The 17,671-nt window shown below is 32.1% G+C and overlaps 1 protein-coding gene and 2 long non-coding RNA genes across 9 annotated transcripts in view; 2 read left to right on the top strand and 1 right to left on the bottom strand.

Moving 5' to 3' along the window:
• LOC117166056 (uncharacterized) overlaps window positions 1–17,671 on the top strand; it is an 83,051-nt gene that overhangs the window by 33,358 nt on the left and 32,022 nt on the right. Inside the window, exons 6-7 of the mRNA XM_033349679.2 lie at window positions 4,259–4,437; window positions 8,750–8,969. Coding sequence (XP_033205570.1) covers window positions 4,259–4,437; window positions 8,750–8,969 — 399 coding nt within the window. The remainder of the gene's footprint in view (window positions 1–4,258; window positions 4,438–8,749; window positions 8,970–17,671) is intronic.
• LOC143303874 (uncharacterized) lies at window positions 4,408–10,729 on the bottom strand. 7 transcript variants are annotated; one of them, XR_013060541.1, is made up of 3 exons: window positions 10,141–10,729; window positions 8,189–8,634; window positions 4,408–8,007 (listed from the first exon to the last, which is right to left on the bottom strand). It is a non-coding gene; the product is annotated as an uncharacterized LOC143303874 (long non-coding RNA). The 7 variants fall into 7 exon arrangements; XR_013060547.1 differs by lacking the exon at window positions 10,141–10,729 and having other exon boundaries at window positions 4,408–4,552; window positions 4,734–8,007; window positions 8,189–8,755; XR_013060544.1 differs by lacking the exon at window positions 10,141–10,729 and having other exon boundaries at window positions 4,408–5,987; window positions 6,046–8,007; window positions 8,189–8,755.
• LOC117166057 (uncharacterized) lies at window positions 12,075–16,578 on the top strand. Its single transcript, XR_004466155.2, has 3 exons — window positions 12,075–12,554; window positions 12,613–12,907; window positions 12,986–16,578. It is a non-coding gene; the product is annotated as an uncharacterized LOC117166057 (long non-coding RNA).

The raw sequence follows: 17,671 nt of genomic DNA, 5'->3' as shown, positions 1-17,671 counted from the left end.
ATTCTCCATTAATCTTCAAATCACAGAGTTCAGGAATTGATGCGAGGATATCATTAAGATTATTGTCGACATTATATTTTATCTTCTCTTCGTTACATATACAGGGTGGTTGGTAACTGGTGGTACAAGCGGAAAGGGGGTGATTCTACGCGAAAAAAGAAGTCGAAATCTGTGTTTCGTGCCATTTATAAAACATATATGACATTTGTAAAATTGTACAACAAACTGTATTTTAGATTACACTGTTCCATCAGTGTGTTCCACAGTGATACAACGAGTATGCTCTTGTACGACAAACTGTAGCTAGCAAGTGTTCAGTGAAAAGTATCTGACAATTTGAAGATATACAATCTTTTATAATTAATTAACATATATATTTATATATATATTAATATTAAATAAAATAAGTAATATGTTTGATTAAAGATATATTTTGATAAAATATTAATATTTATTTATTATATACTATTACTAACTATTATATATATATAATAAGCTTTTAAGCTAATAGGAATATTAATATCCCATAAATAAATTTTTATATAAAATATTCTAATTTTTAATAAAAATTAAATATTTATTTTAAATAAATTATATATATTTTCTTTAATATCAACTATATTACTGCTTTTACTTATATTATTTTAACAAATATCATATAATATAATATTATATATTATTTTAATAAATTCATATCCATAGAAATACTAATTAACAATATAAATATAATCAAATCAAATTTATATAATCAAAATATTTTTATAAAATATATAATCAAAATATATTTATAATATATAATCAAATCTCTTTCCATATGTGTACATACATATTTGGCAAAGCTAGTCTGTAGTTGACTAACCTACAAATGTTTCATGTACAGGACGTAGCAAAATATGGGGCACAAAGCGATTGAAAGTTGTCGAACCGGAAACGTAAAACGACAATTTTAATACGAGGCTCAATCTTCGCGAGAAAAATGAGTTCTTATTGTATTCGTATAATAAGAATTTCATAAACGTGGCTGTCATCACAGAGCAAAATTGAGGTTAGAATTGTTACGTTTGAGACGCGGAAATTATCGATCGATCTGTTTCGCGATTATTTTATATCGTAATTTTATGTGCCGTATAAATGAGCGTAATTCTCTGCTTACGATGTATTTCTTTTCTACGAAATAAATATTTGTATTTGTTTGTAAGTGTATCTCAAAATTAGTCTCATTTATCAATGTGTATTATATTGATAACGATATTGCATTTAGCTTTTCGTTTGTTTGCGTTCCGAGTAATTTCTCATGATGCGCCTGTACTTTGAAAATTAAACGATAGCATTTTATTTCGCATTTCTCGCTTATTCCTGCAGGTAGAATAACTTGCTGCTGATTATTCGAATTTATGCAGATAGGAATGAGCGAAACGCGTGTGTATACATTATGCGTACTTATAAAAATTTCAAACTCCAGTTTCACGGAAATGACGCCTCGTATTAAAAATTTACCTTCTACATTTTCAATTTACCTTTACTTCTTGTACCGCGTTTTTCGATAGTTTTAAATATTCATTACGCGGGCTTGGCCATTATTTAAATAAAACATTTGAGTAGATGTTATTTTGAAATAATTATGCGCCAGTTTATTCGAACAAGTAAATAATTTTCCTTAAAAGAATCTTAAAATTTAGTTCATTGTTTAACTATCAAATAAAATTTTTTTATTTTATTCCATACTTCGTATTTGGATAAATGTTTCTTGAAATATTGTCTTAAATAATTTCTCATCCAACATTGTCAACTGCGTCAGAAATGCTGTTTTTGCTGTCTCATAGGTCACGCAAAATTAATAAATAATTAATATTAAATATTAATTTAAGTAAATAATAAAAGAAATATTAATAATAGAAGGATAATTGGAATTATATGTTTATGTTGTATAATTATATATACATTTCAGAGATTAAATATTACTATGTTATAAAATAATTCACGATTATGCGGTTCATAACTCAACTGTATGCAAAAGATAATATTTTAATTTAATATTAGAATCCAAATTATTTCTTCTATCTGAGAAATTTAACTAAGGTAGAAAATTACTCGAAAATTATTTATTTGATTTGAACATAAAACAAAGTTGTTTCCCCTATGTTGCTTCTAAGATGCAAATAATGAAGTAGATGAAATATCAGGTTGGCAACTAAGTGATTGCGGATTTTTCAACACCATCTAATGACAAAATCCGCAACCACTTAGTTGCCAACACAATAGCTCATTATTTTGGTGATTTTTACGCAGCTACGAAAAATGTAAAAGTGCAAAAATATGCGGAATACGCATGTCAAAAATACATGAATATTCAATTAGTGAAATTTTTGCTTAGTTTTTTTAGTTGTATTCATAACTAAAAATTTGCATATGTAAATATCGGATCCGATTGAAATCGCTGACACAGATTTTATTGACGCCAGAGCAACGATAACTTTGACTGACAACCACTGTGATGAAAGTATTAACCGATAACAACAATGGTCGACATAAAGTATAACCAGATTTTTACTGCAAGCTCGAGCCAAGTACGAGTTTGGTTGAACTCAGCTTTTTTTAAACTTTTTTCTTTCGTGGCTCCATTTCGTCCGGGAAAATTTTACGCGACGCTAACTGTATACGTAAAAATGTAGCACAAAATAAATATACAAACAAGCAATTAATAGATAATAAATCAAAAAAGCTTAATTTTAAACAATGCGTGTTATATTTCTGATTTTATCACTCAGTAGCACTTATTAGGGCAAAACTAAATTTGTTTGTTTAATCTTGATAAATGTGCTTGTTTATTTTTGGATAAAAAATTAAATCTTGGCCAAACATTTGATATAACAGAGCATTTTCAAAGTTTCTCACGATTATTCGAAATTTTGATTTCACAATCGTATATATAAACACGTAGCATAAAATATTATAAATGTGTTTAAAACTATTGTAGAAATTGTTGCAAGTTCTGTTCTAATTCCAAGCCAAAATTCATTTAAATGATTTTTTAAAATCTGTGTTGATTAATAATTAGATGAATCCTTGATCCTTTAATGACAGAATCACTGGTATGTGACAGATACAAAAATTGTCATAGCCTCATAATTCTGTTCAACCTATAGCTTAAAAAGCTCTGCTTCAGAATATTGTTCCAATCTGCATTCTGGTTTTGCCAAAACATTAGCCACTTGTGTGATGGTATTAGTTAATAAAGAACCGATTTTTATATTATAATTAACATAATTGTCTTTACTAACCGATACAATCATACATTTCGCAGATGTACGAGAAAGCTAGAAAATAGACTAACACAATACTTGTATTTTAGTTGAGTTTGCAATTGATCAAGTTCTATGTCGATCATTGACAGTTCTTAATATATACTGTCATCGGTTGAAGTTACTGTCAGCCAAAGTTGTTGTAGATCAAGTCCGTGACCTGTGAATTGTTGTTGGTGAAAACAGTATCGATGACTTCATTGGAACGCCAATAATTCACTGGCATCAGACACTTGATCGACATCAGACATTTGATCGACAACAAATACTTCATCCACAGCAGACACCTGATTAATGTCAGACTCTTGGCTGATACGAGGCACTGATCGACATCAGACTTGATCGATACCAAACATTTGACTGACACCAGACTTGAACGATACCAGGCTCTTGATCGACACCAGACTTGATCGATACCAGGCTCTTGATAGATACCAGGCATTTGATCGACACCAGACTTGAACGATACCAGGCACTTGATCAACGACAGTACTAACCGTGATCGAGATACATACTCTCTAGGTAGCTAGGACAAAGCTAGATCGTAGCTTGCTGTAAACAATTGGTTAAACTCTGTGTCGATCATTGTTGTTGTCGGTTAACGCTGTCGTCGATTAAACCTGTTGTTGGTCAAAGCGGTTGTCAAGCAAGTCTGGTGCCGGTGAATTGTCATTGGTAAAAGCAGTGTCGATGAAATCTGTATCAGTAGTTTCAATGGGACCTTAGTAAATATCCACAGTGTACTCATTATTTAAAATCGTTTTTCTCCATCTTCGTTGCAAAGAAATCTTGCCCAAATCTGTAATGTACTCTATAACAGCGTTTGCTAAAATAAGAAATTCATAGGTTCGAAATGAAGAAATTTTATTGGATTATATGTATATATATATGTATATCTATATCTATATTGAGAGAATATAGCATTTGAGAAACGCTATATGAAAATACTTGTTCAGGTCGAAGGGTACGCCGCGGCAGGCCGCGGCTTGGGACAAGGGGTGGAAAACATGGATCCCCGTCTGTACAGGGTAATTCGCCATCGAGGAGTGAATGGTTACCCTTGGATATGAGAACTACACCTCCTGCTGCGATGCCTGCTTTCCGTGGTTTCGAGGAGTCCTCTTCCGACGGCGTGGTAAATTTCCATTGTTCTTATATTTTTTTCTCCTCGTTCATTTCATTCTAGCTCGCATCATTGTTAACCCAGTCTTAGCCCAGTTTTTTATACGACCGCAGTAATTTCATATGATCTATGCAAATTAATAAAATAGATTAATGATACGGAATACGACCGCAGTAATTTCAAATGATCTATGCAAATTAATAAAATAAATCAATGATACGGAATATTCGAGATTTCGTTTTTATAAAAGTCTTTATTCATTCTTTTATCTGGAAGAATCCTAGTTTATGCGTTCGTGCACTACTTACGTTGTCTTATAGAGAGGCAATGTTGCGCGTATCATTGACACGTTTCACTTACGCGCACTCAGCGCGTGTTCATTTATTGGTTTTGCAACTTAGTTTGCTACATACGTATTTCAATAGAAAAATGGTGAAAATAAATTTCACGGTAAATTTCCGTTGGACACTGGGAAACGCATTTAACGATAAATCACGCGAATTTCGTCATTTAACTTGCTTCTCGAAAACTTTCGTACACTTTCGAACAAAACGATCGACCGCGTTCAACGACGGACTTTCAAGTGAAATTCAGGCGCGAATATGCTTGTCTTTCGTTTTCTACAAAATATCTTGCACTGTCGGTTTTATTAATTATTTGCCAAGATTATTACGTATTGGGTAAAGTTACATACAGTGTGTCCGGTTTATCTCCGAATGATTTTTATAATCCTATATAATTATACAGAAATTTATTAAGTATATATAGAAATATATAGAAATATTTACATAAATTGTATAATAATATCTCTGAACAATAATTATCCTAAAATATTCCGAAAAATATAGATTGTGCAAAAAGATGTTCCAGGCGAAAGTTGCGGGACATCGAGGCGAGTTTACTATACTCTGGTGTATTCGACCTTGAAACCTGGTGCAAAAGACACGAGTCTGTAGTGTTTCGAAAACGTCTGAATTCCAGTTACAAGAAAACCTACTGAAAGATAAAGCTATCCATTAGACAATTTTAACGTCTTTCGCAGAGAGTTTCAAGGTCACTACAAGGTCAAATACACAAGACTATATAGTATATTCTCCTCGATATCGTGGAATTTTTGTTTGAAAGGTTTTTTCATATCTTCATCATTCGCATGTTTTGAGATAAACTGGACACACTGTATATTTTCACAAAATTTTCAAAGACATTTCCTTTCGTTTAAACGACTGTCTTTCTTCTTAACCTGTTAACTAGAAAAGCCAACCTGTTATCTGATTTGCGAATATTCTTAACGTAATTTGTTCACTTAAGAGTATCCCTTTTCTGAAATAATTCAACTAGTTTTTTATGAAAACGTTGTCGTCACATATGCTACGTAAAGGAATTAATTCACCTATATTAATGCAGCGCCAAGAAGAATATTTAATTGGCGCATAATCTAGCTAGCATAATATACGTGCAAATTGCCGTGTCATTTTCCTCCTTTGCTTTGCTTCTGTTTATTTTCACTGAATCTTTTTCTGCGCTTGCTAATTGTTAATATCATACGCCCTGAGGCTGTTTCACTCCAAATTATTCCAGAAATTATTTTCTTCTTTATCATCCTTAATCAAAGGCAGTTACCTGTCCTCTACGTTCTTTTCTTATCCGCTTGTCTTAAAGAGCTGTGATAATTTATTGACTCAAGTTGCTTGAGTCTCGCGTTCGTGTTTTTGCATCCTCTAACACTTTGAAATACTAATTTTCTTTCAACATACAATTTTCTTGCTTCCGCATCTGCGTCGGTGACGCCGGAAGTGACTCGAGTGAAAAATTTGTCATGCAAAAACAACAATTCAACTTCTTTCAATTTTACACCATTTTCATAGTCGTCTGCACACTTATTGATCTAACTGTGCAGACTTTATATTTTCTTACCTTCTTATCGTTCACAGCAATTTATCTACTTTTACAGTTATTTACTGTGTATTTATGTACTGTACATTATTTACTGTTTTCGCTTGTTTTCGTTGGACCATGGTTCTTATACTTATATATTTATTTCTTCACTCACTGCGTGTTTATCTTCTCCTTATTTTTCTATTTACTGTTACCTTTAACTCTTCCGCTACGGCGGAGTTGGCCAGCAAACGGTTAAACTGGAAATACCTCTGTACACTATCGCTCGGAAATATCTGGATAGTTTGGTAGGTTCCTATTAATAGTACAACTTTATTAATTCTCCAGTTACATTTTACATTAAATTATAAATTCTACAGTTACAGAGTCGGGCGAATTATTCATTATTCGAATCGTTTCAAATGAATATTTATCCAAGACTATCGGGATAAATTCATATTAGTCGAGTATTTTGTCAGTGAAGTAATTATTCGTTGTCAGTAATCAATTTCATTTCATACACTTATTCGAATAACAACCGCAGAATTATTCGAATAATACGAATAATCGTTTGTACAAGTATATACAGACACTGGTACAATTCTTACTGTTAATTTACCAAACGAATAATTTACGATAAAATTATAAATAAAAACATATAATTTTTACGTGAACTGTAACAGCAGACGGAATATCAAACGCGTGATTGTTCTGTCATTTGAAAATTTCATGAACCCAATACCTTTGTTCTTCTTATTAAATAATATTAATATAGGTAGCTTTGCCGTACTCGAGACGAAATCTCTGCTAACTGCGTGTAATGTTGTAGTTAAATTATGTGGAATACTTTCGAGCGATGGTAGCTACGTCTTTTTATAGATAGAGCGAAGAACACTTTGGTGGCATCTAAATAAACTGTAAATTAAATATAAATTAATATTATGAAAATATATAACTAGCAAGTGAATCTGTTTTCAACCGAATCACTCAACGATCGAATTGATTATTTCCGTGGAAATTTGGTTGAGTAATTAAACATGAATTAATTACGTATTTTGATATCGAAGTTAAGAAATTTTTTAATTACACTTTCTGCACCAAAATTTATTTTTAGTCGTTGCAAGAAAATTATAAACGTTTGTAATCGTCTGATTAATGTGAAACGGTCATTCAATTATATAAAACTCTGATTCTGATTAATTCAGTATGCTTTAAGTAATTGAACATTTGTGCCAGATTCATTATAATTTCGCAGATAAGCTTCCATAGTGAAAGGATTAATACAGTGTTCTCTGGATGAGGATATCGGTTTTCACTTTGAGATAGCGTAACCTTCACATCCTATTAAGATGTTAATCTATTAAACAAGACAGGCCTAATTAATGCTCTATTTATCTTCACATCTTTCAAGGATCAAAATGAGTATAACGTTGACTCCAAATTATTCCTTCCTGCCTTTTCTCAAAGAATTCGTATTTAACACTAGCAGATTAATTTTCTATTAATGCGATAACTGTTATTTATATATATAAATGTAACGGGGTTTTAACACGGTAGAAATTTTCATTAGAACATTGTGAACAGCGTAATTTTAACAACTCTACGAATTTGAAATATTTGTTACTGTTAAAAAATATCGCTGGGTGGCAAGTCAGCGAAAGAACGTTGCAGGAGAAAAATTGTGTTGCACTTCAGGAAGGCAGAAAACTAAAAAGAAAAAAGAGAGTATGAAAAGACTTTAATATAATGCAATGGTAGCATACTATATTTCATAGTTTCTTATTGTCTGACAGAGCCTGACACATAATATAAATTAATTATTTATAAAAATGTAATTATCTCTTGAAACTCTATTCATAGTGCCCATATTAGTGTACTATATACTTACATTGAAAAAATATGTAAATTCCATTGAATTTTGAAAAAAACATGTTTAAGAAGAAAGTGAATGCTTGTCATACGGTTTCCTGCCTTCGTATAGAGTTCAAGGTCACAGAAATGGGCACCATGTCATTTCATTGCAATAATATTAATATTGTTCCCTTTTTTTAAACGAGATTGAAAATTTGAATTTTGAACAGCTTTTTTAGATGGAATACTCCACTGTGAGTCGCGTCACTAAATTAACTTAGAGAACACTGTATTTTGCTACTCACTATATTTATCTGTATCTGAAAATTCTATTACGTTCCTTTAAAACTTTCCTTCCTTAAGATATGTTTTAATTTCTTCCTTGTTTTAATACAAAAGCATCATTTTTTTTTTAGATCAGCATCTGCGATTTGCAACACCTACATGCATTTTTGACTCACGCGCAGAACTCAAACACTGCACCTGTAATATATATACTATATGTATTATTTTTGTACCTATTTTCCTGGATTAGAAATTAGCATAAACATGTTGGCTTTCTTTTTCTTTGAAACTTTGACAAACATGTGTTCGGCAGGTGCACTTGGGAGAGGGAATAGCAGTTTGCGAGGAACAACTAAGGGCTGTGAAATGGAGCGATTACAGAAAATTGACCCGCGGACTGGCTGCAATTTTGTTCAGCCCCACCGAGTTGGCCACCTGCTCGGTCACAGGACAACGATGGAGCCGAGCTGGAACTGCCACTGAAAGACCAGTGAAACCTGCGCTAGATAAGGCCAAAGTACAGGCTATTATATGTAAGTAGCAGCTACTTTTTCTCAATATATATACAAAACTACTTTTGACCATTGCTGGATTTATTAGGTTGGTATGTTCTCGAACAAGATTATAATCGTACGTATTGTACAGGAACAAGGAATGTGGATCTGATTGATTATAGTGACACAGGTCAGGTTCCATTGAAATCACCGATGCTGTCTTCGCGGATCACAATTCACCGACTTTGCCAACGCTGGAATTCACCAACACCAGACCTGCTGGAATTGACCGACAGTAGACAGTATTAACATGGAAAAATATAACAATAAGAGATGATCGTTACCTATGCATGTAGTTTTATCGCTGCAAGAAATTGATGGCTGGCTGCCTTGTGGCTGCCGGATTGAAAACGCTAACTGAAACTCAAGACAGAGCAGAAGCTGGTGGCTAACAGATAAATAAATTTTGTCAATATGAAATTTATGATCTGTGTTAGCTTTAGGCTAGTATTCTTAATCTGAACGTCACAAAGCATCCGGCTATCAATTATTTGCTACAATATACCTACATGCTTAAGTAAAATGTTCTCTCTTATTTCTCCGTGCTAATACTGTCAATCAGTTAAAGCTGTTGTTTACCAGATGAAATCCGGTATCTTTGTGAATTTTGGTCCGCGAAAACGGTGTCAGTGATTTTAATGGACCATAGAGCCATCCTTTCTCACACCATAAAACGGTCCGTAAAAACAAAAATTCGTGAAACGTAGGAACTTTGTTGTTGTGCGCAACTATCAACATAAATCGTTCAGGAGCCACATTGATCAGCTACATAAATTTGAAAGCAGAAAAAGGCGAGGTTAGGGACACTATCTTTGAAATTTATCTCATAAGTTGCTATTATTTCCGTCCGCAATTATTTATAAAGAGGCAACGCACGTATGATATCGATGACCTTGAAATATGTTGTCAAGATTATAATTCTGAACAACTTTTTCCTCATATATGTTACCATCGCTTGGCTTCAATATAATTTAGTTGATACATATCTAATCTAATCTATAACCCATTAATATATCTTTCATTATTATATTATTATATTTTTTTTTCATTACATCAAGGGTGATTAGCATCAATGAGTTAAATTTAGGTTGGGTTATATAATATATTGTCAAGATCATCACTTTGAACAACTTTTACTTATATACGTTACCGCTGCTCGGCTTTAGTTTGGTGTTGTTTTATTTGGTTTGACTTGTATTGTATATACAGAAGAACTCAAGAACGTATAAATATATTTTCTTAACAGACCAAAAAATACTCTTTGTTTGGTAATAATTTAATATTTCCAATCTTAGTCTCTTCCAAGAAAGAGTGTTTCTCACAAGACTCACTTTATTGTAATCTCGTCCTCAATACACATGCAATCATCCTCCGTCATATCGCGCAGTGCAGCCACCTATGGGACATCTGAATTACTTTGTACATTTAGTTTGGCAAATATTAATCTAACCCAACTTATAACCTATTAATTTATCTTTTTTTATTTGTATTAAGGACGATTAACAGCAATGAGTTAAGTTTAGATTGAGCTATGTGAAAATACGGTCACTCATATGGCAGAGTGTAAAGTGTAATGGAAACTAAATTGAATTGAAGATTTTTATGAATATCCGAATAGGCTAAGCGGCGGTTACTTGTGTAGGTGAAAGCTGTTCGGAATGATAAGCTTAACAACATATCTGAAGATCATCGAAATCGATATTATCGAATTATCCAGTCATCCTCTTGAAATAAATGAATTCAGGTAGCAGGTAAGTGATTTGTCATTAAGCGTGTTTGTCATATAGCATCAAGCGATGGAAATAGTAAACAAAACACAAAACCAAGTAGGTTACAAACGATAAGATATTGACTGGAATTAAAGTCATAACCATTAATATAGCATAACTACTGCGACGACGTACATTTCTAACTACATACAGCCAGTGTAAAAAGTATTCGTAATTAATTTCAACAAAAATATTGTAGAACATCGTTCATGAACAGTTTTCTACATGAATATGTATATATTCTTATTAGTCTGCAGAATAATTTTCATAAACAACTAGATGGGATATTTATATCCTTCGTGAAAACGTTAACAAACATTTAAAAAACGAATAAATCTTATCTAATATATAATACAGGGAGTCACTAGATTTAATTATTTCAATACTTAAGGAGGTTTCTTTTGATTTTATTATAGCTCGAAACCGTCGTGGTATTGAATTTACCAAATTGACGAGTACTCTACTCGAAATATTTTTCCATTCTTCTAAAATAGCTCTTTCTAAATCATTTCTCTATGAAATACGATGATTCGATATTTTTCGTCTTAGATGATCCCCTATATTTTTAATAACGTTTATATCTACGGGTTGTGAAGATACTTTCAAGTGTTTCCAAACATCAAACAAGATCCACGCTCGCGTATTAGTAGCATTATGCTTTAATTGTTATTTTGCATCACGATGAAATTGTTTTACAAACCCACTTTTTTCTGCATTTTGATACAGCTCATCTGTTCAAATATCTACGTATATTTTATCCTACGAAGCGGTAACTGTACGAATATCTATTACGCATATATTTTTGCCATTCGCTACATATTTATTAATCTCTTCACAATCGGAATATGTATCGCACTTTTTTCTTTTTTGAAAATTATTCTGAGAACTTGTAAAAATACATACATATCTTTTGCTTTCATTTCGTTTTTTTTTTTTTTTTTGTTACTAAACGGTGTTCTACAAACGAAGTTAACTACTATATGAATATTTTTTACACTGACTGTACAGACACTGTCAAAGTGTGCCGTGAAATCTAAACAGTGTTCCTCGACCGTTATCGCTATTGCACGATCGTAAACTTCGACAGATGTAGATCGTGTAACTGTTCGTATGCGTTTTAACATTACGAATGTCCTCGTAACGTCCCTTGAATTGACGCTTCTGTGAACAGCTTTCAAAGGTGGAGCGAGGTAGAGCGGGCAAAGTACCATTCTTGCCCTTATGCTGCCTCACCAGCCATCTTCTTTTCTCTGCGCTATGGTTTTATTGAGACACTGTGTATTTAACGTGACGAGTGGGACTGATGGTGTCATGTTCGGGCCATATCAATCGCGGCAGTGGCAATCCGATTTTCAAAACAGATACAAACGATGTTAAAAATTATTATTATTATTTCTATAGTAAATTTACCACCGTTGTGTTCATCATTTATTTATATTTATACTTATCACGAACTCCAGTTTGACTTACGTAGTAAGCTAAGGACCTAATGCGTTGGTATCTCGTTGTTCCATATAAAAGAATATTAATACGTCGGTATAGGATCTATATCCATAAAATCTAACCATAATAGTCGTAACTCATAATTTTTTTACACTTTGTATATTTTTTTAACGTTTATCATAAAGTAAATCTTTATTACAGCATTGTACGAATAACATGTCAATTTCTACTAAGCTTACGGGAGTTGTTCGTTTGTGTTCGCCTAACTGCACCAGTCAAGTTTATTGCATCAGTAAAACATTTCGTTTGTAACGATGATTCTCTAATTGTTTTAAACAGTGTAATCATTCATGTAAGTAATTACATTTCTTCACGATGTCAGAACACGAATAACCTCTGTATTTCTGTAGCCTATCTGTTTCTCAAATGCTAATTCTGTTTAACTATTCAATTGGCCATTATTCTGTCTACTGTTTTTGATCACAACGGACTCACAAAGCATCTGCCAGGAAATAGACAGCGTTGCTGAACTACGTATAAAGGCTTTTCTGTTTCTACGTAATAATGCAAAGATTGCACATTGTACGAATCGTTTGAGAAGATTCAGCTTTTCGAATGGAAGCTTCTTATGCAAGGTGGATCGTAATTCGTGGCACAAGCGGAGCGAGAGGAGTGATATGGTTAAAAATAAGGCGAAACTTGAGAGTAAGGAAATTACGTTATAGACGCGTGCCAGAAGAATAGTCCATTTCAATTTTAATCGAACTCGCTTCATTGTTTCAGTTGAAACGTTCCCTCGCATATTGGTAGAATGCTAACAGACTGTCGAGACAATCTCTACCATGACACGGACTCTCTCTCCCTCTCAATGTCTCAATTAAAACAACAGACCAAATTTTATTTATTACGTTCGTTGTGTTCATCGCCCAGCTCGAAGAATTAATTAATAATTAAGTATTGACAGCGAATAAGCCAAATAAGCGAGGACTGTGGCCTAAAAAGCAGAGGAAGTTACAATAGCAGTCTGTGATGAAATCCGTGAGGCTAATCACGTGTCATTCAGCGGATCTTCAAACGCGTTTCTCTCGAAAGCGAAGCCACCAACTTAATCTTGTTATTTCTAATTCACTTTCATTCTGGGCCATAGAATTTTCCTTGCTCTGCTTCTATCATGTTTGCTGACGCGAGATGTATATTCTGCATTTTCCTTCCATATTATTTCTTATACACAGACAGCGCAGGTTCTTATCTCTTTCCATCTAATATGTAATTCTTGCCATTTCATTCTTTTAACGCTGTCTATTCGTTAAACGGCGTTTCCGTACTCTTGTTTGATAAATTTTTCGCCATGGAGACAGTCGAAGCTTCGTCAAATTCAATATATTTAAAACACGATCTTCTTTCTTGTGACGTTGATAACTTTGTTCGCACTCCGATGCTGATGCATCGGAACAACAATTTTTTTTTCTTTTTTGGACTACAGACTGGCTAACAATCTATTTCTTTCTTTCGCAATTTTTCTTGTGCAGATCGAGACAGGTAAATTTGATTTTGAAATTATTTTATTCTCGACTTTCTCGATATTGGTTTCATGTTTGGATAGAGTTTAATTCTCGGTTATCTTTATGGGTTCTAGTGACCCACAGTTTTACTTTGGAAAGAAATATCTCCAAGATATTCGCTTATAATTGCATTATGTGTGCAATATTATTAGTTTAAAATGTTTTTTATAATCTCTGACGATTACACCGTTAAAACTTTCTGCAGTCGTGTACAGAATGTCGTGGCAACTCTCCACAGTTAGTAATGGGTCTTGTTGACCCAGGTGTGACAAAAACGTATTTTTTGCTCAGATCGAACATATTTCATTTATGTGCAAATTTTCCATACAGATTCTTGTGCATTCACCGTGGAGGAACTCATTGAAATCTTTCTTATTTCCTTTTAAAATACATAAATTGACCTATCTATAAATAAAATACAGAATTTTTGTATCTTTGTGTCCGAATGACTTGACTTTTTCATATAATTGCCTCAGGTTTCTTATTTGAAAATTGCTTTTCTTCGACATGTCAAATGAATATCTTCTTTGAAACATGCACTAGAAAGCTACTTTTTCCCCTAGAGCACCACATCTCGAAAGCACCATCATAGATGTTTAGCGAGGGAAACATAAAGAAGTTACCGCATAACTTTTCATAAAAGTATCTTTCTTCGAAACTCGCAGGTGAGAAGATTTTTTTCAAGAACGATTTTTAAGAACAAACGTTGTTTGTTAACCTTCCTTTTGTCAAAAAATATTCTAGGACGTTTGAACTATCCTTAAATTTTGTCCATTCGATATCACTGTTATTTTTAATTAAACAACAGCTACTTGAGAATCGAAAAGGGCCCCTGTGTCTGAAACAAGAGTCGATTTACTATCAGTGGAAAAGAACAAATTGCAGTTCAGCAGTAAGATCATCATCTTGTGGAAAATACATTTCTTCCGGTGGCAGTACTTTTACGTAAATAGTAGGCAATTCTAAATGGCACAGTTTTGATTAGGCTAATTAAAAATGGCACCATAGTATTACCAGAATATCCATAATATATCCATAATATGATATCATATTATAAGCAGCGTGATATAAAATGTTTAGAAACAAAAGACTATGTACGTTTCGTACTGGCAAGTGGATGTTGAAATATTTCAATTTCGGATTAAAATAGACTTACGAAGTTTTCCAAAGGTTGCGTAACAACTTTATCGTCTGATCTCGTGTTTCGAAAAATGCTAGATAATAAAAAAGAGATTAGAGGGTATAAAGTCTGCGAGATGAAAAACAGAAATAGAAAGCAAACGATTTAACTCTTGAGAATTTCGTTGCACGTGCCTATTGAGATTTTGTGATGTAAAAAACAGCGTGACTAATTGTTAAATGATAAGATATTTCGCTGATTCCAGCTCGAATTGATGTGTTATTGGATGACGGTGCGAAGACGTTAAATTGAAATCGGGTCTTGAAAAGTACCATATTTTCAAACGAAATGGCAAAATGTTTGATTACGTTGGAAGTATAGGCGGTTTACGAGCACTTAACGCAGTTAATGTGTTTTTCTTGCGCATCATGCTGTATCACACTATATATTCATGTGCATATCCAACAAATCAGGATTCTAATACTTATAAACCGAGCAGGAACGTAATCGTTATCGAGAATAAAAAAATGTACACGAATAAATGTGAAAATATTACTAAGCTACTATTGGGTTGGCAACTAAACAATTGCGGATTTTGTTAATACCACCTAATGACAAAGTGCGCAGTCACTTAGTTGCCAACCCAATATATCTCGCTATAATAATAAGAGACGATCTTTGCCACTAATTGTTACGTTTAAGACTACTGCTCAAGCTGTATACTGATTTTCTACTAATTGCAAGTGCACATTTGTCTTGTAACTTCTGCGTACATTTTCTGATTGCTTTCAAATGTTACTACATTTAGAGTAAAAAAAAAAAAAAAAAAAAAATACAATACAGAGCTAATGAAATTTCAAAAAGTTTCGTATAATGCACATAATATATTCATAAAAGAGTTGTATGGAAAATGTTCGAATATTTTTATAAACCACAGCGTATCGTGTTATTTGAAACAATGAAACTAAATTTAAATTTGTTCGCTGGAAAATTGCTAACACTTAATGAGTGAAATTTCCGAGCTTATTAATTCAAGAGTGATAAGGAATCTGGTCATAAAAGATATCTATATGTTAATAGAAATATTATTTTTGATCATGTGTAATACGCTCGTGAGGTCTTGAGCAGAAACTGAAGAAACGTTTTAAAGAGTAAGACGAATTAGAGGAAGTAAAAGAGGAAATTGGGAAATTTGAATTTCGATAAAATTTCGCGAAACAATTGAATCTAGCGGAACAAAAGGACACATCAGAAAGGAACGTAAAATGCGTGTATCAAGAACCATTGTAAACACAGGATATCCGAGAATAGAGCGGTGACTACTCACGACGATGTCTAAACGTTTACTTGGACTGAAAATAGTTCGTTCAGGATTTGGAATTTCAGTCTATAAAACAACTCTTCTTAGAAAAATCTAGTTGCCGTACGTCAATCTATTTTCTCCCGAACTGTATAAATATCGAAATAAGCGAACGAAAAGGTAGATCAAACGTATTAGCAGTCGCGTGTAACGTTAAGGCTTGTTTTCTCCTTTATTCTTAAATAGCTTGATTTTAAGCAGTGCCTAAATATTTAAAACAGATTCAGCAGTAAAATCTGATATTAGAATATGTATACGAATTTTCTCCCAATATGAAATAATGGAAGAAAACGTTCTGTCAATATGGTAATGTTAAAAAAGATTTCAATTTCATATATTGATATTCAATTTTATACATACATACATATATATATAATTGTACAATATGTATATTTCAATATATATTTCAATATGTATATTTGAATATCTATTTGAATATATATTTCAATATGTATATTTGGGTATATATTTCAATATGTATATCTGAATATATATTTCAGTATATATAATTGAATATATATTTCAATACGTGTATTTCAATATATATTTCAATATGTATACTTAAATATCTATTTGAATATACATTTCAATATGTATATTTGGGTATATATTTCAATATGTATATCTGAATATATATTTCAGTATAGTTAATTGACTATGTATTTCAATATGTGTACTTCTATATATATTTCAATATGTGCACTTCAATATCTATTCCAATATGTATATTTGAATATCTATTTGAATATACATTTCAATATGTATATTTGGGTATATATTTTAATATGTATATTTAAATATATATTTCAGTATATATAATTGAATATATATTTCAATATGTGTACTTCGATATATATTTCAATATGTGCACTTCAATATCTATTCCAATATGTATATTTGAATATCTATTTGAATATACATTTCAATATGTATATTTGGGTATATATTTCAATATGTATATCTGAATATATATTTCAGTATATATAATTGAATATGTATTTCAATATGTGTATTTCAATATATATTTCAATATGTGCACTTCAATATCTATTCCAATATGTATATTTGAATATACATTTCAATATGTATATTTGGGTATATATTTCAATATGTATATCTGAATATATATTTCAGTACATATAATTGAATATATATTTCAATATATGTACTTCAATATATATTTTAATATGTGCATTTCAATATATATTTCTATATGTACATTTGAATACCTATTTGAATGTATATCTCAATATGTATATTTGAATATATGTTCAATGTGTATGTTTCAATATATATTTCAGTACATATAATTGAATATACAGGGTGGTTTGTAACTGGTGGTACAAGCGGAAAGGGGGTAATTCTACGCGAAAAAAGAAGTCGAAAATATAGAAAAACAATTTTTTTTAATTTTTAAAAAGGATTTT

This window comes from Bombus vancouverensis, chromosome 17 (genome assembly GCF_051014615.1).
Source record: "Bombus vancouverensis nearcticus chromosome 17, iyBomVanc1_principal, whole genome shotgun sequence".
Lineage (NCBI taxonomy): Eukaryota > Metazoa > Arthropoda > Insecta > Hymenoptera > Apidae > Bombus > Bombus vancouverensis.
Note: the sequence above shows the minus strand (reverse complement) of the source record. Positions and strands in the feature narration are given on the sequence as shown.